At 49.3% G+C, this 25,066-nt stretch overlaps 1 protein-coding gene across 2 annotated transcripts; it reads left to right on the top strand.

The window, feature by feature from the left end:
• Positions 1 to 614: 614 nt before the first annotated feature.
• Positions 615 to 22,492, top strand: LOC140078097 (ras-related protein Rab-4B-like). 2 transcript variants are annotated; one of them, XM_072125944.1, is made up of 8 exons: positions 615 to 749; positions 4,263 to 4,343; positions 4,493 to 4,607; positions 8,134 to 8,196; positions 11,607 to 11,761; positions 12,245 to 12,340; positions 15,554 to 15,677; positions 22,097 to 22,492. In XM_072125944.1, exons 1-7 carry the CDS (start codon positions 734 to 736, stop codon positions 15,667 to 15,669), a joined length of 642 nt encoding a protein of 213 aa, XP_071982045.1. In that variant the 5' UTR covers positions 615 to 733; the 3' UTR covers positions 15,670 to 15,677; positions 22,097 to 22,492. The 2 variants fall into 2 exon arrangements, with proteins under 2 accessions (XP_071982045.1, XP_071982046.1); XM_072125945.1 differs by lacking the exon at positions 615 to 749 and adding an exon at positions 936 to 952.
• Positions 22,493 to 25,066: the final 2,574 nt, after the last annotated feature.

Here is a 25,066-nt window from a genome sequence, read left to right on the forward strand (position 1 = left end):
AGGGGAGAAGACTGCTGCGGGAGAACTGGGAGAGGAGAAAAGAGGACTGCTCTGGGGGAGCAGGGAGAGGAGAGCACTGCTGTAGAGGAATGTGGACAGGAGAAGACTGCTGTGGTGGAACAGGGGTAGGAGAGTAATTTAATAATATAGTAAGAAGGAAAGGGCCACAATATGATTGGAAGATGAGGGGCCACAATATGAGGGGGAGATAAGGGCAAAGGGGCATTATATGCTGGTGGTCACAGGAGGTATATTATATGGGGGTTAACAGGGGAACATTACCGAGTTTGGGGGACACAGGAAACTGCTACATCTCCCGTCCTTCTTTCTCTAGTGAGTAAGTTTATATCCAGCCTCTAAAAGTGACTCATCTCAGACAAAAACTGCCTCTCTTCAGCTCATTTTTCCAAGACTTTAGAGAAGATTTCTAATAGACGGTAAAATAATATTAGAAAGGACATTTCATACCTTTCTGTCAGATTAGTGAGGTAAAGATGGTGTAATCCTAGCTGTGGCAGTGGCGGCCGTCAGTACTAATTACATACACCGCTCCACTACACAGAACACACACAGCACCGCTACACGCCGCACACTGACTCCGCCCACGTGACCGGTCACATGCTGGTGACGTCATCGCAGGTCCTGCAGCTTACTGAGAACCTACAGAGGAAGAGAAGAAACAGCCGGGCCCCGGGGCCGGAGGAGGAGGAGAGGCCCAGGAGAGACCGCAACCATGTCCGAGACATACGGTGAGAGAGACTGCAAACATGTCCGAGACATACGGTGAGAGAGAGCCCAAACATGTCCGAGACATACGGTGAGAGAGACTGCAAACATGTCCGAGACATACGGTGAGAGAGACTGCAAACATGTCCGAGACATACGGTGAGAGAGACTGCAAACATGTCCGAGACATACGTGAGAGAGACTGCAAACATGTCCGAGACATACGGTGAGAGAGACTGCACCAGACAGGGGGAGATGTCTCATGATGGAGGCTGTGAGGTGACAGGGGGAGATGTCTCATGATGGAGGCTGTGAGGTGACAGGGGGAGATGTCTCATGATGGAGGCTGTGAGGTGACAGGAGGGAGATGTCTCATGATGGAGGCTGTGAGGTGACAGGGAGATGTCTCATGATGGAGGCTGTGAGGTGACAGGAGGAGATGCCTCATGATGGAGGCTGTGAGGTGACAGGGGGGAGATGTCTCATGATGGAGGCTGTGAGGTGACAGGAGGAGATGTCTCATGATGGAGGCTGTGAGGTGACAGGGGGAGATGTCTCATGTTGGAGGCTGTGAGGTGACAGGGGGAGATGTCTCATGATGGAGGCTGTGAGGTGACAGGGGGAGATGTCTCATGATGGAGGCTGTGAGGTGACAGGGGGAGATGTCTCATGATGGAGGCTGTGAGGTGACAGGAGGGAGATGTCTCATGATGGAGGCTGTGAGGTGACAGGGAGATGTCTCATGATGGAGGCTGTGAGGTGACAGGAGGAGATGTCTCATGATGGAGGCTGTGAGGTGACAGGGGGGGATGTCTCATGATGGAGGCTGTGAGGTGACAGGGGGAGATGTCTCATGATGGAGGCTGTGAGGTGACAGGAGGAGATGTCTCATGATGGAGGCTGTGAGGTGACAGGAGGAGATGTCTCATGATGGAGGCTGTGAGGTGGGGGGGGATGTCTCATGATGGAGGCTGTGAGGTGACAGGGGGAGATGTCTCATGATGGAGGCTGTGAGGTGACAGGGGGAGATGTCTCATGATGGAGGCTGTGAGGTGACAGGGGGAGATGTCTCATGATGGAGGCTGTGAGGTGACAGGGGGGATGTCTCACGATGGAGGCTGTGAGGTGACAGGGGGGATGTCTCATGATGGAGGCTGTGAGGTGACAGGAGGGGATGTCTCATGATGGAGGCTGTGAGGTGACAGGAGGAGATGTCTCATGATGGAGGCTGTGAGGTGACAGGAGGAGATGTCTCATGATGGAGGCTGTGAGGTGACAGACAGGGGGAGATGTCTCATGATGGAGGCTGTGAGGTGACAGGAGGAGATGTCTCATGATGGAGGCTGTGAGGTGACAGGAGGAGATGTCTCATGATGGAGGCTGTGAGGTGACAGGAGGAGATGTCTCATGATGGAGGCTGTGAGGTGACAGGGGGAGATGTCTCATGATGGAGGCTGTGAGGTGACAGGGGGAGATGTCTCATGATGGAGGCTGTGAGGTGACAGGAGGAGATGTCTCATGATGGAGGCTGTGAGGTGACAGGGGGAGATGTCTCATGATGGAGGCTGTGAGGTGACAGGGGGAGATGTCTCATGATGGAGGCTGTGAGGTGACAGGAGGAGATGTCTCATGATGGAGGCTGTGAGGTGACAGGAGGAGATGTCTCATGATGGAGGCTGTGAGGTGACAGGAGGAGATGTCTCATGATGGAGGCTGTGAGGTGACAGGAGGAGATGTCTCATGATGGAGGCTGTGAGGTGACAGGGAGATGTCTCATGATGGAGGCTGTGAGGTGACAGGGGGAGATGTCTCATGATGGAGGCTGTGAGGTGACAGGAGGAGATGTCTCATGATGGAGGCTGTGAGGTGACAGGGGGAGATGTCTCATGATGGAGGCTGTGAGGTGACAGGGGGAGATGTCTCATGATGGAGGCTGTGAGGTGACAGGGGGAGATGTCTCATGATGGAGGCTGTGAGGTGACAGGGGGAGATGTCTCATGATGGAGGCTGTGAGGTGACGGGGGGGAGATGTCTCATGATGGAGGCTGTGAGGTGACAGGGGGAGATGTCTCATGATGGAGGCTGTGAGGTGACAGGAGGGAGATGTCTCATGATGGAGGCTGTGAGGTGACGGGGAGATGTCTCATGATGGAGGCTGTGAGGTGACAGGGGGAGATGTCTCATGATGGAGGCTGTGAGGTGACAGGGGGAGATGTCTCATGATGGAGGCTGTGAGGTGACAGGAGGAGATGTCTCATGATGGAGGCTGTGAGGTGACAGGAGGAGATGTCTCATGATGGAGGCTGTGAGGTGACAGGGGGGGATGTTTCATGATGGAGGCTGTGAGGTGACAGGGGGAGATGTCTCATGATGGAGGCTGTGAGGTGACAGGGGGAGATGTCTCATGATGGAGGCTGTGAGGTGACAGGGGGAGATGTCTCATGATGGAGGCTGTGAGGTGACAGGGGGAGATGTCTCATGATGGAGGCTGTGAGGTGACGGGGGGAGATGTCTCATGATGGAGGCTGTGAGGTGACAGGAGGAGATGTCTCATGATGGAGGCTGTGAGGTGAGGGGGGAGATGTCTCATGATGGAGGCTGTGAGGTGACAGGAGGAGATGTCTCATGATGGAGGCTGTGAGGTGACAGGGGGGAGATGTCTCATGTTGGAGGCTGTGAGGTGACAGGGGGAGATGTCTCATGTTGGAGGCTGTGAGGTGACAGGGGGAGATGTCTCATGATGGAGGCTGTGAGGTGACAGGGAGATGTCTCATGTTGGAGGCTGTGAGGTGACAGGGGGAGATGTCTCATGATGGAGGCTGTGAGGTGACAGGGGGAGATGTCTCATGTTGGAGGCTGTGAGGTGACAGGGGGAGATGTCTCATGATGGAGGCTGTGAGGTGACAGGGGGAGATGTCTCATGTTGGAGGCTGTGAGGTGACAGGGGGAGATGTCTCATGATGGAGGCTGTGAGGTGACAGGGGGAGATGTCTCATGATGGAGGCTGTGAGGTGACAGGGGGAGATGTCTCATGTTGGAGGCTGTGAGGTGACAGGAGGAGATGTCTCATGATGGAGGCTGTGAGGTGGGGGGGGGGGGTTGTTGTATTTTGGGCTCAGTCCTCCCCCCGCGTTGGGCTTGTGGTTTCCTGGCCTCCGGCGCGGGTCACATGTGACGTCTCCATCTTCCGCCCTGGATACAGATTTGCAGATTTCGGCTCTGAAGTTACAATTTGCTTTTTTCTGTTTTACCCATTGAAGGTTTTTCCCAGTTTTTTAGCCTTTTTCAGCATTTTTTTTCCTTTGCAGCTTTTGCCGTCCTCCTATATCCGTGTATATACAAGTATAGGGGGGGGGGATGGGGGGGCCTTGTACCTACCTACTCTCATCCACCCCAACCGGTTTGTAGAAAGTGCGGATGATTCTGGTTCCTCTTTCATGTTCCCTGACGTGTGACTGTCGTGACTTTGGGAGTTGTTATTTAAGCGACTGATTTCATCATTGTTTTTTTTTTATTTTTTTCTCTTTAATTTTTAGATTTTCTCTTCAAGTTCCTGGTGATTGGCAGCGCCGGAACGGGCAAGTCCTGCCTCCTCCACCAGTTCATTGAGAGCAAATGTAAGTGTGAAACTACCACTCCCAGCAGGCACACTGGCTTGGCAGCTTTGCACAATTGCCATGAGAGTGTGCAGAGCATGCTGGGAGTAGTAGTTCTTCTGATAATCTGTAGACGTGGCACCTTCATGGTCGCAATTTTTTCCTTCTAGTTAAGCAAGACTCTAACCACACCATCGGAGTGGAGTTTGGGTCCCGGATTGTGAATGTGGGAGGCAAATCGCTGAAGCTTCAGATCTGGGACACAGCGGGACAGGAGAGGTTTAGGTAAGTGTCACCCGAAACATGACCCATACATGCCCCGCTGCTTGTATGGCTCATTAGATCCATAATCTGATGCTCACCCGGCCTCTCCACCCATTAGTGAGAATGTAGGTTCCAGATCACTGCTGGTCCTGTTGTCCCGGATCACTGCGGGTCTCAGGATTAGGGCCCTCACCAATCACCTTGACCACCCCTTTAATGGGAATTTCTCAGCCAATGTGACCATGCAGTACTGCAGACAGTGTCCTGGAAATCTGTGTAGCCATAACCTTTGCAGCAGTATTGTGAAAAATGCATTTATATTCCAGGATTGTAGCTGGACTTTGAGCACTGTGAGGCATTGGTGTGTGCGGGATCTGCTCGCCCCTCCCCTCTGCTCTGCGTAAAAGCTGTAGGGAGCTTTGATTTGAGTACTACAGTAGTCACCCAGAGTAAGAGGAGAGGCTGTGACGCATAGCAGTGCGGAGACCCAAGAGCACAGCAGGGTAAGGACATAGTAGCATTGCACCAATGTAGCGGAGGTTCTGGTGGATGTTTCCTATGGTAACGAAGGCCTCCGGGCGCCATGTTTATTATTACTTATTCATAGCGCAGCAGTAATTCCCTGGTGCTGTACAGTCAGTAAGAGGTTCACATACATTACTTAAAGGGAACCTGCCGTCTCAATAGGTAGATCCGGAGGCAGGTTCCTCTAATAAATGCCATTGGAGCCCTTTTTAGGGTTAATCCTCCAGTGCCCGATCAGTTTGTAAATCTTTTATTGCTCTAATATGCAAATTAGTGAAAAAGGCTCAAAGACCAGAACAAAAGCAAGTACAAAATGCAAAACTACAGAGATCAGGAGACAAGTGGAAGGAGGACCCTGCCCTGAGAGCTCACAATCTATGAGGAGAAGCCCGGAGACAGAGGGATGAGCCGGGCAGCAGAGAGGAGAGGGAGAGGAGAAGCCAGGAGACAGAGGGATGAGCCGGGCAGCAGAGAGGAGAAGCCAGGAGACGGAGGGATGAGCCGGGCAGCAGAGAGGAGAGGCAGAGGAGAAGCCAGGAGAAAGAGGGATGAGCCGGGCAGCAGAGAGGAGAAGCCAGGAGACAGAGGGATGAGCCGGGCAGCAGAGAGGAGAGACAGAGGAGAAGCCAGGAGACAGAGGGATGAGCCGGGCAGCAGAGAGGAGAGGCAGAGGAGAAGCCAGGAGACAGAGGGATGAGCCGGGCAGCAGAGAGGAGAAGCAGAGGAGAAGCCAGGAGACGGAGGGATGAGCCGGGCAGCAGAGAGGAGAGGGAGAGGAGAAGCCAGGAGAGGGATGAGCCGGGCAGCAGAGAGGAGAGGCCAGGAGACAGAGGGATGAGCCGGGCAGCAGAGAGGAGAGGGAGAGGAGAAGCCAGGAGAGGGATGAGCCGGGCAGCAGAGAGGAGAAGCCAGGAGACAGAGGGATGAGCCGAGCAGCAGAGAGGAGAGGGAGAGGAGAAGCCAGGAGAGGGATGAGCCGGGCAGCAGAGAGGAGAAGCCAGGAGACAGAGGAGTGAGCCGAGCAGCAGAGAGGAGAGGCAGAGGAGAAGCCAGGAGAGGGATGAGCCGAGCAGCAGAGAGGAGAGGCAGAGGAGAAGCCAGGAGAGGGATGAGCCGGGCAGCAGAGAGGAGAGGCAGAGGAGAAGCCAGGAGAGGGTTGAGCCGGGCAGCAGAGAGGAGAGGCAGAGGAGAAGCCAGGAGAGGGTTGAGCCGGGCAGCAGAGAGGAGAGGCAGAGGAGAAGCCAGGAGACAGAGGGATGAGCCGAGCAGCAGAGAGGAGAGGCAGAGGAGAAGCCAGGAGAGGGATGAGCCGGGCAGCAGAGAGGAGAGGCAGAGGAGAAGCCAGGAGACAGAGGGATGAGCCGGGCAGCAGAGAGGAGAAGCCAGGAGACAGAGGGATGAGCCGGGCAGCAGAGAGGAGAGGCAGAGGAGAAGCCAGGAGACAGAGGGATGAGCCGGGCAGCAGAGAGGAGAGACAGAGGGATGAGCCGGGCAGCAGAGAGGAGAAGCCAGGAGACAGAGGGATGAGCCGGGCAGCAGAGAGGAGAAGCCAGGAGACAGAGGGATGAGCCGGGCAGCAGAGAGGAGAGGCAGAGGAGAAGCCAGGAGACAGAGGGATGAGCCGGGCAGCAGAGAGGAGAGGCAGAGGAGAAGCCAGGAGACAGAGGGATGAGCCGGGCAGCAGAGAGGAGAGGCAGAGGAAGGGTCTGATACCAGAGATGTTCTTGTGATGGAGGCGGCAGGTTGTAGTAAGGACTGGATGCAGAGTTAGAGATGACTCCACGGCTGTGGACTTTAGGACTTAATGCAGTGATAATGCAGGTGAGAAGTTCAGTCCTGACCAGTCTGATACAAATTTTTCATCATTTAATAACCTATCACTTTACATATCATCCATCCCAATCCACCCGCATCCACCAGGGAGGTGAGAACCCCCCCCCCCCGAGCTAGTCTAATGGTCCAGCAACCACCACAACATCGCGCCTCTCCTCATATTCAGTCCTCTCAAACATCTTGGTCCTGTCTAATTGATCTTCCCATTTATTACATTTTTTTCTTAAATGTTTTTCCCAGTAAGTAGAGATGCTGGAATTTATCTGTGATATTCCCCATGAACCTTTTCTCAAAACTGAAGTCGGGATCTACGCTTCCACATCTGCAGTGTTTTCTTGACGTTTACATCAGCAGACTTCCCTACCGTTCCTGATTTTAGTAATCAATTTACTTACTCATAGATCCTTCCTTGTAAAATCAACTTTTAAAATTATGCTGAAGAGCCAGATGTGATCTGGGGTTTTTTTCCAGAGCCACCCAGTGCTGTAGCTTCACAGCCTGTTACAATGAGCAGATCAGTTCCCCCCCCCCCCCTTCCCCCTGCACTTCCTGCTGCTGCTAGATTTCACAGGCAAAGGGAGAGCAGAAATCTGATCTACTCATAGTAACAGCCCGTGAAGCTAGAGCACTGAGGGACTCTGGTGACGCCCCCAGAGCCCTTCAGGCTCATTAGCACAGTTATGCAAGTTGATTTTGACTTTAAGGAAGGAGCCCATGTAACAAATATGAGAAGTAAGTGTCCCTGGATTATCACGATGGATTCTTATTGGCGATTTCCTTACACTTCTGGTTCGCTGATCCTGATACAAGCTCAATATTTCCTTCTGAGATTCATCAAACATCTCCATCTCTCCCAACCACTTATCTCTGCTACGTGCTGCCATTTATAGAGACGTTCAACTAGGCAAAAATGTATATGTTTTAGCCAGTGATCATTTTGCCCCCCTCCCCCCCCCCCTTTGAATTTTTAACCATTAATATTCCATTTTCATAAATTCTACTACATCTATAGACCAATTGTAGATCATTCAGATAGAGTTCAGATAATGATGTAAATTTGATCATTTTCCCATTGCTAAAAATTTTGTGAGATTATTTCCTTGTTTCTTCCAAAAAATCCAAAGTCGTGAAAATTCATGAATTCTTTGAAAAGTCTGACCCGTCTGATTCTTACCCTTCTATTCCACAGATCAGTTACGCGCAGTTACTACAGAGGAGCAGCGGGGGCGCTGTTGGTCTATGACATTGCCAGGTGAGTCTGGATGGGCTACAATAGTGGGCGCTACTACTTCCCTCTCCTCCTGCACATGATGCTGTGGGGTCCAAATCATGTTTTTCCCGACGGGTTACACGAATATTACCGGTTTTCCCTGAATTGCCCCGGGATCTTGGCGCAGGCGATTGGATTGTGGCGCATCGGCGCCAGCATGCACGCAACGGAAATTGGAGGGCGTGGCCGTAAGATAACCCGACGGATTCGGAAAAATCGCCGTATTTAAAAAAAAAACAAAAAAAAAAACAAGTGTCTCTTGACACGCGCTTACCTGCACCCAGGATAGGACGGTGAACTTCAGTGATTTCAGTGAACTCCGACGGAATACAGCGCAGCAGCGACACCTGGTGGACATCGGACATCGGGCGCACGACCTTATTGGAAGACCCGAATCCTCCACTGAAAACGTGCGGCTGGATCGCGAGAGGATCGGGTAAGTAAATCTGCCCCATTGTGGAGCAGATTTACTTACCCGGCCCATTCGCGATCCAGCGGCGCGTTCTCTGAACAGGATTCGGGTCCGGACGGGATTTATGAAGGCAGTTCCTCCGCCGTCCACCAGGTGGCGCTGCTGCGCTGAAAATCATCTGAACGCGCCGGAATACACCGAGGTGGACCAGGTGAAGGTAAGTGCGTCCCAATCGACACAATTTCGGTTTTTAAATGCGGAGGTTTTTCCGAATCCGTTGGGTTTTTGCTCGGCCACGCCCCCGATTTCCGACGCGTGCATGCCAGCTCCGATGCGCCACAATCCGATCGCCAAAATCCCGGGGCAATTCAGGTACAATCGGCGCAAATCGGAAATATTCGGGTAACACGTCAGGAAAACGCGAATCGGGCCCTTAGTAAATGACCCCCTGTGTGTTTGGTGTTGTGACGTGTCCTGACGTCTCCCGTGTGTACAATGCCACCAGTTAGACCAGTTTGGAGCCTGGTGCAGGGTTTGGTTGCGGCCCAGAACAAAGTTAATGAACAACCATTGTAGATCCAGTTCTAAGAAGTTTGCACGTATGACCTCTGCGGCGCTCCCGTCAGGAGTGCGATACGCGAGGCTTTATCTCCGGACGTCACCTCCTGCCAATATGGAGGTCAATAAGGGCAATGGGCGCCGGGGATTTTACAGTCCTGATGAGATTGTGATGTTGAGTAAAGATTTGGATTCATTTGAATGTTTACTCAGTTTAAAGAGAACTTGTCACCAAGTTTGACCCCATTAAACTCCTATCCCCCCGCAGGTGGGGGGTGACATTTCCTTATAGAATCCCCTCTCGTTGGTTTACCCCCATCTTCCCATGAGATGGATCAAGTTTAGTAGTTGCAGGGGATCTATAGCACCTAGAAACATGCTGCTAGTGTCATGTTAAAGATATGTAAAGATTATATATACCTCATCCCACTATATGTATGGCCAGTGATGTGTCCTAGTGAGTCCAGCGCCCCCCCCCCCCCCCCCCCCTTTACCATCCTCGGGCTGCATGTGGTACAGAAACAAACTGTGATTTCCTACATACTTTTATTATTTCTGCATATTATGTGGTTAGGCAGAAATCCCCATTTTAATCCATATGCTAATGAGGCTGTCACCAGGAGAATTGCTATTCCTGCCTTGACCACTTACCTCTACGTCACATAAGCAGGAGAGGTGTATTGTGATAATCATGGGGCAACGATGGAAGCAGAGGGAAGATGTTTAGGCAGTAATAGCATTGTGTCCGGTGCTGCCTCATTAGCATACGGATTACACTGGGAATATCTCAGGAACGGCATAATGCACTGAAAGAACAAGACATCTTGTATTTCTCTACAACACGCTGTCTGCATAATGTAGCACTTGGTGGAAGGAAGGGGTAGCCTCCCTTTAATGGAAATCATCTGATATACCGTATTTTTCGGACTATAAGGCGCACCATCAATAAATGCCTGCTAAACCTTCTATATAAGGTGCATCGGATTATAAGGCGCAGCGCAATAAATGACCAGCAGGTGGCAGACCTGTGCACTGTTCAAGGCAGCTGCAGTTGCAGGCTAATGTGTCTCCAGCGTGTCACAGCGCTCTGATCTCAGAGCTATGGGCTTTTAGGAGTTAATGTTGCAAGGGTGATGCTGCAAGGGTTAAGCCGTCTCCCTCTGCCCTGTACAGTGGGGGCTGTTGCAGGATTTTGCTGGCGCCGGGCTCTTAAACACTACGTCTTGTCTGTACAGTGCGGTTCATATATAAGGCGCACCTTTGATTTCTAAAAAAAAAAGGATTTTTTTGTGCACCTTATAGTCCGAAAAGTAAAGTATCTGAAAAAATAAACCTATAAAATGACTCCTGATTACTTGGAGCATATTAAGGGAGTCCTGTAACTAACAGCCATGATCGGTCTTGGCGCTGCCAACCTCTAGAATGCCGCATTCATTTATAACCACAGCATATAAGTGGTTGGTGCTGCTGAATGACCGCTGCTATGGCAACTTGGAATAGCAACATACTGAAAATATAAGATCGCAATGTAATGACTTTAAAAAAAAATTTTGTTAAAGGAAATCTTCCACCAGGATGAAGGATTGTAAATCAAACGCACTGATATCCTGGTGTGCGCCCCCTCTGGCAGGGTCCACTTTTCTTCTAGCTTCTTATACCCTGGTTTTTATGAAAAAAAAAAAGCTTTAAAATTATGCAAATGAGCCCAAGGGGCTTCAGACATAGTTAACATTTATAGAGCACGGAGCCCCTTAGGCTCATTTGCATAATTTTAAGTCTTTTTTTTTTAAACAAGGCTATCCCGCCAGAGAGGGAACACACCAGTATGTCAGTGTGCTTGATTTATAATCCTTTATCCTGGCGGTAGATGTCCTTTAAAACATGATAAAACTGTAACCCTGTTATTTTACTTACCTTAAAGGGGTTTTCCCCGTCTGCCGAGTTGTTAATATAGTCGGACAACGCCTTTAAAGTGCAGGATGAAGGATTGTATGCAAATGAGCATGAGGGGCTCCAGGTTCCATGGGTGTTAATGGAGCCTGGAGCCCCTCGGGCTCATTTGCATACAGTCTTTCATGTTGGTGGTAGATGCCCTTTAACTTGGGACATGATGAATTTGTGTGCTTTGTCCACTAGGGGGCGTCCTTGCACTACTGCATATGTCCTCTTTCTTATCTGTGACTGTGGGATTCCTCTGTCCTGTGTGACTACTAGGCGTTTACTCCTTGTTGTAGAGCTGGTGCCGCTAAGCAGTATACAGAGCACACACGTATGTGATATATACATGGATCTGCTGGGAATGCTGTGCACTGGTGTATTATGGTAGCGCCTGCCTCTTTACACCATAGTTAGAGCTGATGATTTGCCCCCCTATGATCTCTTTAGGTTTATACATTGTGATCCTGATGTTCTGTTGTTTCAGCCGAGAGACGTACAACTCCCTGACCAACTGGTTAACCGATGCCCGGACGCTGGCCAGCCCCAACATCATCATCATTCTGTGTGGGAACAAGAAGGACCTGGACGCCGAGCGAGAGGTGACCTTTTTAGAGGCTTCTCGCTTTGCCCAGGAAAACGGTGAGACCCCCCCCCCCCCCCAGACCTTGAGATGCCGATCACTTTTGCTTGTATATTGGATCAAAACTGAAACATTTTAAAAGGGGTTTTCCTATGTTCTTTAGTGTTCAACAGTTTTATTCTGGTAAGATTTTATTGCACCTTAAAGGAAATCTTCAGTCAACATCCATCATGGGGGCACTTACTCATAGATCCGGGCACCGGGACTGTGGGAATCTTCTTATATGTGTTATCCCTGGCCTCCTTGCTTCTAAAATCAACTTTTACAATTATGCTAATGAGCTAGAAGTGTAGCTCATTAGCATAATGATAAAAGTTAATTTTAGAAGGCAGGAGCCCATGGATAACACATATAAGAAGATTCCCACAGTCCCGGTGCCCGGATCTATGAGTAATGTCCCTGATTTATCAGGATGGATTTCGGTGGTTGATTTCCAGAATCCTAGAATTAAATTGGAAGAAATTTCTTTCTTTTTTTTGTAGAATTGATGTTCTTAGAAACAAGTGCACTGACCGGAGAGAACGTGGAGGAGGCTTTCCTGAAGTGCGCCCGGACAATATTAAATAAAATAGATTCAGGTAAGTTGAGATTTTGAAGAAGGAGAAAGTTGTCGATGTGTGTTACATTTAAAGGGATATGTCAGGGCTGAGATGGGATTAAAGGGATTGGATCAAGCCAGAAAATGATCCTCTACCTACAGATTGGGGGATAACAAACAACAGGCAGTCCCCTACTTAAGGACACCCAACTTACAGACAGACCCCTCTGCCCCCTGTGACCTCTGGTGACCTCTCTGGATGTTACTATAGTCCCAGGCTGCACTGATCAGCTGTAAGGTGTCTGTAATGAAGCTTTATTGATAATCCTTGGTCCCATTACAGCAAAAAATTAGAAAATCCAATTGTCACTGAGGCAAAAATATTTTCTTTGTCTGGATCTACAATTATAAAATATACAGTTTCCACTTACATACACATTCAACTTAAGAACAAACTGATGGACCCCATCTTGTACGTAACCCGGGGACTGCCTGTAATCGGTGAAGGTAAGACTGTTGGGACCGCCATCAATCCATAGAACAGGAGGGGTCCTGTACTCGCTAATGATAATCCAGCCCTGTCCACATCTCTTGTCTCCTCTGGAAACCCAGTGTTACTTTAAAATAGCGGTGGGTGCCCACAGATGTGCCTCTGGGTGCCCACAGCTGTGCCTCTGGGTGCCCACAGCTGTGCCTCTGGGTGCCAAGGGTTCACCACCATTGCACTAGACTGCGGGATTACTGATTGTCAATGGGAAGATTTTATGTAACTAAGAGCTTCACCAGAGCGTCCATAGAGTTACACAAGCTCCGTGCACTGGTATATAGAGAGAGATCTTCTCAGAGATCTCTATATGTCACCACATTATCCTTATTTTTTCTAAACATATAATTAATAAAAATGTATTAGACACAAAATAAATGATACATTATGTATTAACATTAGCAGGACAACCTTAACAATACATATAATAAACATACTACATATAATAAAACACTAAAACTTTCCTTGCAAAACACTAAATTTGTTTAAGGCCATATTCACACGAACGTATGGGGGACATATATACGGCGTACATACGTCCCCCATACACTTCTATGGCCTCACGGCGCCGTCCGGGTGCAGCGCTGGGGTCCTGGGTTCGAATCCCAGCCAGGTCAACATCTGCACAGAGTTTGTATGTTCTCTCTGTGTTTGCGTGGGTTTCCTCCGGGTCCTCTGGTTCCCTCCCACACTCCAAAAACATACTGTTAGGTTGTTGTGAGCCCCATTGGGGACAGGGAGCGATTTGACAACTCTGTGCAGCGCTGTGTAATCTATATAAAGAATTATTATTTACGGTACAGCACTTGTGCGGCGCTGTACCATTCTGTAACCCGTAGAAAGATAGGACATGTCCTATCTTTTGACGGAATACGGCGCCATATATTCCTATGGAGAGGGGCGGGGGTGACCTGTGCAACATATAAAAAAATGTAACAACAAGTGATCAAAAGGTCGCACAGTCCTCAAAATGGTCCCAATTAAAACATCAGCTCATCACACAGTGAAAGTCGTTAAAACCGAGGCCACAAGAAATTGGCGCAAATGCGTTTTTTAACCGATCTCACGGCATTTGGAATTTTTTTCCAGCTTCCCAGTACATGGCCTGGAATAATAAATACCATCACTTTGAAGCGCATTTTGTCGGCAGAAATAAGCCCTCGTACCGCTCTGTACACGGAAAAATGAAAAGTCATAGATTTTTGAAGGTGGGGAGCGCAAAATAAACGAAAAAAGGCTACGTCCTTAAGGGGTTAAAGGCTGTTGTATAAGATTGGAAAACCCCCGGCTGCTGCGTTCAGGAACGATTACAATGAATGAGACCTCAATACCACGTTCACTAATGATTTGGGGGAAAAACTGCCATGTCTTTCTCATCCTGCGTAACCCTTTAATGTCTGCAGATCTTTTGACAAATTTTTTTTTTCCAATACACTTTGCCTAATGGATGTGTTGTTATATTCCGCACCACCAGGGGGCGCCCCCTGCATTCTGTCTCATCAGTGTCCATGTACAAGCTACAAGTTCCTCTACTTGAAGTCAAAATGATTGTTTAACCCTTCGCCTTCACCGGACATGTGTCGCTCTGTATCAGATGCTCAAAGAAGAAACTAAATTGTGCTTTTTATTTTTTTACTAATTCGCCGCAATTTTTTATATTTTTTGAGTTGCTTTGTGGTTTAAGCTGCCTCTTCAGAACACATTAAAGGGGTGTCCCACCACTAGGACCTCCAGGGATCAGGAGAACAGGGTAGGAAAGTCCTCCCTGGTAGTGCAATATTCACTTCTATGGTGCCGCTAGGGCAGAGGTGGCAAACCTATGGCACCCGGGCCATCTCACTCTGTGGGCACCCAGGCCATCGCCCCAGATCAGAGTTTGGGTGACTCAAGGCCTCCTCCCGCATAGTCCAGGATGTGCTCCGTTCAGGACTATTTTAAAGCAACACTTTTTGAGCTTTCCCCTGCCTCTTTCAAGGCGCCAATATGTCCCCCAGGCGCCAATACGTCCCCAAGGCGCCAATAAGTCCTCCAGGCGCCAATGCATCCTCTAATCCAATATGTCCGTCCATCCTCTCCCTCTTCTCAGAAAAATTGTAATTTTCATGCAAATGAGTATTTTGGTGCACAGTGGGTGTGGCCACTAGTCCCGTTGCAGCGCTCTAGAATCATTTGGGGTGCGAGTTTTCTACGTTATCATACCCTCCCACCTGACATCATGTCCAGGGAGTGTTGTCGTAGTCACCGGGGGGGGGGGGGACTCCTCCAGTCCTGACAATCTGATTATGTCTCTTATTAACCTCTCGATGGATAAGGAGACGGATTTTCTACGTGGCTGATACCATTTTCCATACACGGCTGTGACGGAGCGGGGCATTAGTGGGTGATACGTGTCTAGGAGTGGAGTGTGAGCTTCTGGGACCGGGGGACATCTGTGTGACATCGCTCCGTCATCCCTCATCAGTCACAGGAACCTCCTAATCCCAATAATCCAGACATGTCATGTTACTATTTTTGCAGGGATACCCTGGAATTCCTTTTCTATTGATCACGGATCCTTTAGACTATCACATGGATGGGGGTCCGGAGTGTTGGGCCCAGCGCTGTGGCCCGTTACCTGCTCACCAGCGCCATACATTGTATAGTGGCCGCATTGCCGTGTCCTTGGTTCACGCTTCTCGCTAAAGTTTTTTTTCCTCCTGTGTTTTCTAGGAGAGCTGGATCCTGAGCGGATGGGATCCGGAATCCAGTACGGAGAAGCGTCACCGCGGCACGCAAGGCACACGCAGGGGGCGCAGCTACAGAACCGGCAGCCGTGCAACTGCTAGTGAGAAAGGTAAGTGCATTCCATGCATCATACACAGGGCTCAGCCCTATGTGATAGCTGGGGGTCCTGATCACCAGCACGGGGGTCCCATTTCATAGTCTAGAAGGACCGGGGCCGTCACTCTCAGTCCAATAATTGACCTGATGCTCCTGTCTCATTATAGCAGTGTGCAGTATAGCACCACCTGGTGTACTGAGTGTATAGCAGTGTGCAGTATAGCGCCACCTGGTGTACTGAGTGTATAGTAGTGTGCAGTATAGCACCACCGGGTGTACTGAGTGTATAGTAGTGTGCAGTATAGCACCACCGGGTGTACTGAGTGTATAGCAGTGTGCAGTATAGCACCACCGGGTGTACTGAGTGTATAGTAGTGTGCAGTATAGCACCACCTGGTGTACTGAGTGTATAGTAGTGTGCAGTATAGCACCACCGGGTGTACTGAGTGTATAGTAGTGTGCAGTATAGCACCACCTGGTGTACTGAGTGTATAGTAGTGTGCAGTATAGCGCCACCTGGTGTACTGAGTGTATAGTAGTGTGCAGTATAGCACCACCGGGTGTACTGCGTGTATAGCAGTGTGCAGTATAGCACCACCGGGTGTACTGAGTGTATAGTAGTGTGCAGTATAGCGCCACCTGGTGTACTGAGTGTATAGTAGTGTGCAGTATAGCGCCACCTGGTGTACTGAGTGTATAGTAGTGTGCAGTATAGCACCACCTGGTGTACTGAGTGTATAGTAGTGTGCAGTATAGCACCACCTGGTGTACTGAGTGTATAGTAGTGTGCAGTATAGCGCCACCTGGTGTACTGAGTGTATAGTAGTGTGCAGTATAGCACCACCTGGTGTACTGAGTGTATAGCAGTGTGCAGTATAGCACCACCTGGTGTACTGAGTGTATAGTAGTGTGCAGTATAGCGCCACCGGGTGTACTGAGTGTATAGTAGTGTGCAGTATAGCGCCACCTGGTGTACTGAGTGTATAGTAGTGTGCAGTATAGCACCACCTGGTGTACTGAGTGTATAGTAGTGTGCAGTACAGCACCACCTGGTGTACTGAGTGTATAGTAGTGTACAGTACAGCACCACCTGGTGTACTGAGTGTATAATAGTGTGCAGTATAGCGCCACCTGGTGTACTGAGTGTATAGTAGTGTGCAGTACAGCGCCACCTGGTGTACTGAGTGTATAGCAGTGTGCAGTATAGCGCCACCTGGTGTACTGAGTGTATAGCAGTGTGCAGTATAGCGCCACCTGGTGTACTGAGTGTATAGTAGTGTGCAGTATAGCACCACCGGGTGTACTGAGTGTATAGCAGTGTGCAGTATAGCACCACCGGGTGTACTGAGTGTATAGTAGTGTGCAGTATAGCACCACCTGGTGTACTGAGTGTATAGTAGTGTGCAGTATAGCACCACCGGGTGTACTGAGTGTATAGTAGTGTGCAGTATAGCACCACCTGGTGTACTGAGTGTATAGTAGTGTGCAGTATAGCGCCACCTGGTGTACTGAGTGTATAGTAGTGTGCAGTATAGCACCACCGGGTGTACTGCGTGTATAGCAGTGTGCAGTATAGCACCACCGGGTGTACTGAGTGTATAGTAGTGTGCAGTATAGCGCCACCTGGTGTACTGAGTGTATAGTAGTGTGCAGTATAGCGCCACCTGGTGTACTGAGTGTATAGTAGTGTGCAGTATAGCACCACCTGGTGTACTGAGTGTATAGTAGTGTGCAGTATAGCACCACCTGGTGTACTGAGTGTATAGTAGTGTGCAGTATAGCGCCACCTGGTGTACTGAGTGTATAGTAGTGTGCAGTATAGCACCACCTGGTGTACTGAGTGTATAGCAGTGTGCAGTATAGCACCACCTGGTGTACTGAGTGTATAGCAGTGTGCAGTATAGCACCACCTGGTGTACTGAGTGTATAGTAGTGTGCAGTATAGCGCCACCGGGTGTACTGAGTGTATAGTAGTGTGCAGTATAGCGCCACCTGGTGTACTGAGTGTATAGTAGTGTGCAGTATAGCGCCACCTGGTGTACTGAGTGTATAGTAGTGTGCAGTATAGCACCACCTGGTGTACTGAGTGTATAGTAGTGTGCAGTACAGCACCACCTGGTGTACTGAGTGTATAGTAGTGTACAGTACAGCACCACCTGGTGTACTGAGTGTATAATAGTGTGCAGTATAGCGCCACCTGGTGTACTGAGTGTATAGTAGTGTGCAGTACAGCGCCACCTGGTGTACTGAGTGTATAGCAGTGTGCAGTATAGCGCCACCTGGTGTACTGAGTGTATAGCAGTGTGCAGTATAGCGCCACCTGGTGTACTGAGTGTATAGTAGTGTGCAGTATAGCACCACCTGGTGTACTGAGTGTATAGTAGTGTGCAGTATAGCGCCACCTGGTGTACTGAGTGTATAATAGTGTGCAGTATAGCGCCACCTGGTGTACTGAGTGTATAGTAGTGTGCAGTATAGCACCACCTGGTGTACTGAGTGTATAGTAGTGTGCAGTACAGCACCACCTGGTGTACTGAGTGTATAATAGTGTGCAGTATAGCGCCACCTGGTGTACTGAGTGTATAGTAGTGTGCAGTATAGCACCACCTGGTGTACTGAGTGTATAGTAGTGTGCAGTATAGCACCACCTGGTGTACTGAGTGTATAGTAGTGTGCAGTATAGCACCACCTGGTGTACTGAGTGTATAGTAGTGTGTAGTATAGCGCCACCTGGTGTTCTGAGTGTATAGTAGTGTGTAGTATAGCGCCACCTGGTGTACTGAGTGTATAGTAGTGTGCAGTATAGCACCACCTGGTGTACTGAGTGTATAGTAGTGTGCAGTACAGCACCACCTGGTGTACTGAGTGTATAATAGTGTGCAGTATAGCGCCACCTGGTGTACTGAGTGTATAGTAGTGTGCAGTACAGCGCCACCTGGTATACTGAGTGTATAGCAGTGTGCAGTATAGCGCCACCTGGTGTACTGAGTGTATAGTAGTGTGCAGTACAGCACCACCTGGTGTACTGAGTGTATAGTAGTGTGCAGTATAGCACCACCTGGTGTACTGAGTGTATAGTAGTGTGCAGTATAGCGCCACCTGGTGTACTGAGTGTATAGCAGTGTGCAGTATAGCGCCACCTGGTGTACTGAGTGTATAGCAGTGTGCAGTATAGCGCCACCTGGTGTACTGAGTGTATAGTAGTGTGCAGTATAGCACCACCTGGTGTACTGAGTGTATAGTAGTGTGCAGTATAGCACCACCTGGTGTACTGAGTGTATAGTAGTGTGCAGTATAGCACCACCTGGTGTACTGAGTGTATAGTAGTGTGCAGTATAGCACCACCTGGTGTTCTGAGTGTATAGTAGTGTGTAGTATAGCGCCACCTGGTGTACTGAGTGTATAGTAGTGTGTAGTATAGCGCCACCTGGTGTACTGAGTGTATAGTAGTGTGTAGTATAGCGCCACCTGGTGTTCTGAGTGTATAGTAGTGTGCAGTATAGCACCACCTGGTGTACTGAGTGTATAGTAGTGTGCAGTACAGCACCACCTGGTGTACTGAGTGTATAGTAGTGTGCAGTATAGCAGCACCTTGTGTACCGAGTGTATAGTAGTGTGCAGTATAGCACCACCTGGTGTACCGAGTGTATAGTAGTGTGCAGTATAGCGCCACCTGGTGTACTGAGTGTATAGCAGTGTGCAGTATAGCACCACCTTGTGTACTGAGTGTATAGTAGTGTGCAGTATAGCGCCACCTGGTGTACTGAGTGTATAGTAGTGTGCAGTACAGCACCACCTGGTGTACTGAGTGTATAGTAGTGTGCAGTATAGCACCACCTGGTGTACTGAGTGTATAGTAGTGTACAGTACAGCACCACCTGGTGTACTAAGTGTATAGTAGTGTGCAGTATAGCGCCACCTGCTGTACTGAGTGTATAGTAGTGTGCAGTATAGCGCCACCTGGTGTACTGAGTGTATAGTAGTGTGCAGTATAGCACCACCTGGTGTACTGAGTGTATAGCACTGTGCAGTATAGCGCCACCTATAGCGCCACCTGGTGTACTGAGTGTATAGCAGTGTGCAGTATAGCACCACCTGGTGTACTGAGTGTATAGTAGTGTGCAGTATAGCGCCACCTGGTGTACTGAGTGTATAGCAGTGTGCAGTATAGCTCCACCTGGTGTACTGAGTTTATAGCAGTGTGCAGTATAGCACCACCTGGTGTACTGAGTGTATAGCAGTGTGCAGTATAGCACCACCTGGTGTACTGAGTGTATAGCAGTGTGCAGTATAGCTCCACCTGGTGTACTGAGTGTATAGTAGTGTGCAGTATAGCGCCACCTGGTGTACTGAGTGTATAGTAGTGTGTAGTACAGCACCACCTGATGTACTGAGTGTATAGCAGTGTACAGTACAGCACCACCTGGTGTACTGAGTGTATAGTAGTGTGTAGTACAGCACCACCTGATGTACTGAGTGTATAGCAGTGTGCAGTATAGCTCCACCTGGTGTACTGAGTGTATAGCAGTGTGCAGTATAGCACCACCTGGTGTACTGAGTGTATAGTAGTGTGTAGTACAGCACCACCTGATGTACTGAGTGTATAGCAGTGTGCAGTATAGCTCCACCTGGTGTACTGAGTGTATAGCAGTGTGCAGTATAGCGCCACCTGGTGTACTGAGTGTATTGTAGTGTGCAGTATAGCGCCACCTGGTGTACTGAGTGTATAGCACTGTGCAGTATAGCGCCACCTATAGCGCCACCTGGTGTACTGAGTGTATAGCAGTGTGCAGTATAGCACCACCTGGTGTACTGAGTGTATAGTAGTGTGCAGTTTAGCGCCACCTGGTGTACTGAGTGTATAGCAGTGTGCAGTATAGCGCCACCTGGTGTACTGAGTGTATAGCACTGTGCAGTATAGCGCCACCTGGTGTACTGAGTGTATAGCAGTGTGCAGTATAGCACCACCTGGTGTACTGAGTGTATAGTAGTGTGCAGTATAGCGCCACCTGGTGTACTGAGTGTATAGCAGTGTGCAGTATAGCTCCACCTGGTGTACTGAGTGTATAGCAGTGTGCAGTATAGCTCCACCTGGTGTACTGAGTGTATAGCAGTGTGCAGTATAGCTCCACCTGGTGTACTGAGTGTATAGCAGTGTGCAGTATAGCTCCACCTGGTGTACTGAGTGTATAGCAGTGTGCAGTATAGCTCCACCTGGTGTACTGAGTGTATAGTAGTGTGCAGTATAGCGCCACCTGGTGTACTGAGTGTATAGCAGTGTGCAGTATAGCTCCACCTGGTGTACTGAGTGTATAGTAGTGTGCAGTATAGCACCACCTGGTGTACTGAGTGTATAGTAGTGTGCAGTATAGCTCCACCTGGTGTACTGAGTGTATAGCAGTGTGCAGTATAGCGCCACCTGGTGTACTGAGTGTATAGTAGTGTGTAGTACAGCACCACCTGATGTACTGAGTGTATAGCAGTGTGCAGTATAGCTCCACCTGGTGTACTGAGTGTATAGCAGTGTACAGTATAGCACCACCTGGTGTACTGAGTGTATAGTAGTGTGTAGTACAGCACCACCTGATGTACTGAGTGTATAGCAGTGTGCAGTATAGCTCCACCTGGTGTACTGAGTGTATAGCAGTGTGCAGTATAGCGCCACCTGGTGTACTGAGTGTATAGTAGTGTGTAGTACAGCACCACCTGATGTACTGAGTGTATAGCAGTGTGCAGTATAGCGCCACCTGGTGTACTGAGTGTATAGTAGTGTGCAGTACAGCGCCACCTGGTGTACTGAGTGTATAGTAGTGTGCAGTATAGCGCCACCTGGTGTACTGAGTGTATAGTAGTGTGCAGTATAGCGCCACCTGGTGTACTGAGTGTATAGTAGTGTGCAGTACAGCGCCACCTGGTGTACTGAGTGTATAGTAGTGTGCAGTATAGCGCCACCTGGTGTACTGAGTGTATAGCAGTGTGCATTATAGCGCCACCTGGTGTACTGAGTGTATAGTAGTGTGTAGTACAGCACCACCTGGTGTACTGAGTGTATAGCAGTGTGCAGTATAGCGCCACCTGGTGTACTGAGTGTATAGCAGTGTGCAGTATAGCTCCACCTGGTGTACTGAGTGTATAGCAGTGTGCAGTATAGCGCCACCTGGTGTACTGAGTGTATAGTAGTGTGCAGTATAGCATAGCTATTGGTGAAGCTGCCAATAGAAGAGCTTTGTCCTGCTTGTCAGGAAAGGAGCATGGCCTCTGCAGTCACATAATGTAAGGGACCTGCTCCCCTGCCATAGAGGCTGATTTTGAGGAGCTCTGTGTGACATGGAGAGTGACGGCCCCTGTACCAGGGGTATTAGGGGTAGTGTCATTGGATGGGGCAGGATGAGGTATTGGGGGGCTGATAATTCTCTGCTTTTCTCTCCACAGCCTGTGAATACGTTACAGAGGAGAAGCACTTTTCGTCTTGCCCCTCCCTCATTGCACTTACTTTGTATGAAAGCCGCGCCCCACCCGCCCGCTCCTCCGTCCTGGTGTTTAGAAGCCTCTTATGACGGACACTTTCCTGATACGGCTACTAAACGCAGTCCGAGCATCGGAAAGCTGCGCCCCCCATGTACCTCATCCAGGGAGGGGGGGGGGCAGCCTCAAATATCATTCAGGGAAGGGTTAATATTGAAAGCTCCTGCTCCCACCGTCCATTGTACCCACCGTCCATGCCACGATACCCACGTGCCACTAATTAGCCTTTTCCCATAATGCTTTGCTGCTCAAGACATGTGATTTATTCTCCTCTTCTGCCAAATTTTATTTTGTACTTTTTTGTTTTTTGGAGAAAAGTTCTGAAGTCCAGAGCCGGCAGGACGCTGCCATAGAAGAGCCGGGACCTGCTGTACATAGCACTGGCTGGCGAATGGTTAAAGGGGTTGTCTCATGACCAAAACTGTGAATAGGGGAGAAGGGTTCCCCGCTGTTTGGAAAAATTGGTCGCCTTGTTCTTCTTCCATTGAATGAAGCCGCCCTCCAATTTACCATCAGGATCCATTATAATAAACCAGGCACCGTAACAGTGATAATCTTCTTATATCTGTTATCTATGATCTCCTTCCTTCTAACATCAACTTTTAAAATTATGCTAACCAGCCAGAAGTGCTCTGGGGTGTGTTACCAAAGCCCCTCTGTGCTGTAGCTTTACAGGCAATTATACTGTCTCCCTCTACTTTATCTGCCTGATGTTATCAAACACAGTAGGAGGGGGATGTGATCTGTGCACAGTATAACAACCTGTGAAACCACAGCATGGTGGGGCTCTGGTAACGCCCCAAAGAGCCCGTCTCAGCATAATTTTAAAAGTTGATTTTAGAAGGGAGGAGGCCATGGATAACACATATTAGAAGATACCACAGTCCCGGTGCCGGGATCTATGAGTAATGTCCCTGGTTTATCAGGATGGATTTAAAGGGAATTTTTGACCGTGCAAAACTACAAAATGTATCATCGCTGATGTGTCCTAACACTGCTGTGCTTTTAGTTTTGGCGTTGAGCCACTCCACAGACCCTCCTCCTCCTCCTCTTCCTTGAGTAGAAGCTGTAGCAGGATTCTGGTTGAATACTACAGCAGCCACACAGATAAGGGGGGGGGGGCACTGTAGAAGATCAGTGCAGAGAGCTAAGAGCACAGCAGGGTGAGGATGAGCCTCTAATGCACTTTGGGAGGCTACACTCCAGAAATATAAATTAATCTTTCACTGTTATGTATCTACTAATTACACAGATTAATTCCCCTACCAAACACCGGCTTCAGCTTCACAACTGCGGACACCTTCCCTTTAAAGGGGTCGTCCGTGGGTTAAAAAACATGGCAGCTTTTATCCAAACACGTTGACCACACTTGACCCTGGGCCGTGCGTGGTGCATTAGAGATGAATGGAGCTTAATTGCAATACCACATACCACCCAAGGTCAGGGGTGGCGCTGTTTTTAGCAGCCATGTTTTCCTTCAGACCACCACTAGAATCGGTGACCGTACCCCCCCCCCCCCCATGAGTGACTCCGGACCCTCGCAATCATTGGGGGGGGGGGTACTTCCTGTGGATGGGACGCGAGCCCCGTTCATAGGACGATCCCTTTAACCACAATCCGTATGTTTTTTCTCTAGTTTGCTGTAATTTATCAGATTTGAGCCATTTTTTTATATATATTTTGTTTCTTTTAATGAAAGGTTTTCCGCGTCCCCTCCGTGGGTTTTTTATTATTTGATTATTCACAAAGCGATCGGAGGACGTGAGGACGATCCTGTTATAAATACTCTATGTATGAAATAAAAACTATGGAATATTTATCCATGTGGGAAGAGGAATTCTTGGAAACCTACATCCCGGGAAGAACGTTACATGGAATTCTCAGGGGTCAATGTATCCGGCACAGGCTCCGCCTACCATGTGACGTTGACCTTTGGATTCTGTTTAGAGCTTGGTGGACTCAATGGGGGTCATTTACTAAGGGCTCCGCGGCCGGATTTCCATCGGGTTCCCCGAAATCTTTCAGTTTTCGGGATTTTGGCGCACGCGATTGGATTTCGGCACAATCGCACCGGCTTTCACGCGTCAGAAATGGGGGGCGTGGCCATCGGACAACCCGACGGATTTGGAAAAAACATGGAATTTAAAAAAAACGTTTTGTGTCGCAAGATCAAGCACTCACGTGCACCGGGAAGAAGAAGGTAAAGTCCGGCGGAGCTCGGCGCAGCAGCGACACCTGCTGGATATCGGGTGAACGACTTTAGTAAATCCCGGCAGAGCCGAATCGGCGTCGGACAACGCTCCGCGGGATCACGACTGGACCGGGCAAGTAAATGAGCCCCAATGTTTCGGTTCGGGTTTAGCCGACAGGAAACAGACGCAGGCGTGTCCCTCCGGCCCACCGTAGCCGTGGCTTGGAGCTAGGGGCGTCAGTTTGCCAATGTGACAATAAGTCACATGGACCGAACCCGAACGGAAAGATCCAGTCCCCGCTCATCTCTAGTCCTGTTCAGACAGGGTGGAGGCGCATGATGATGACCACCAGCCAATATCCAATGTGTCCCATAAAGTACGGAGGTCACCTATAGGAGGGATCTATATGCTGGAGGGATCTAGAGCCACGGACATACGATGTGTTGTTTAAAGGAAACCTACCATGTGATGTGAATAAACAACAACTATAACATTCAGGATCTTGGGAAAGCTGGGTCAGTATGTAACACATTACACACATGAGCTTGGGATTACAAATGGCTGCTAAGTAAAGCATGACTAGTCGAGCACTAATCAACCGGAGCTGGATGACTCATACACAGCAGCTGGGGGATGGTGCAGCAATTGATTATTCTGTCTGACAGGAAGAAAACTGCAGGAGATG

The sequence above is a fragment of the Engystomops pustulosus genome, chromosome 9 (assembly GCF_040894005.1).
Source record: "Engystomops pustulosus chromosome 9, aEngPut4.maternal, whole genome shotgun sequence".
NCBI classification, from domain to species: domain Eukaryota; kingdom Metazoa; phylum Chordata; class Amphibia; order Anura; family Leptodactylidae; genus Engystomops; species Engystomops pustulosus.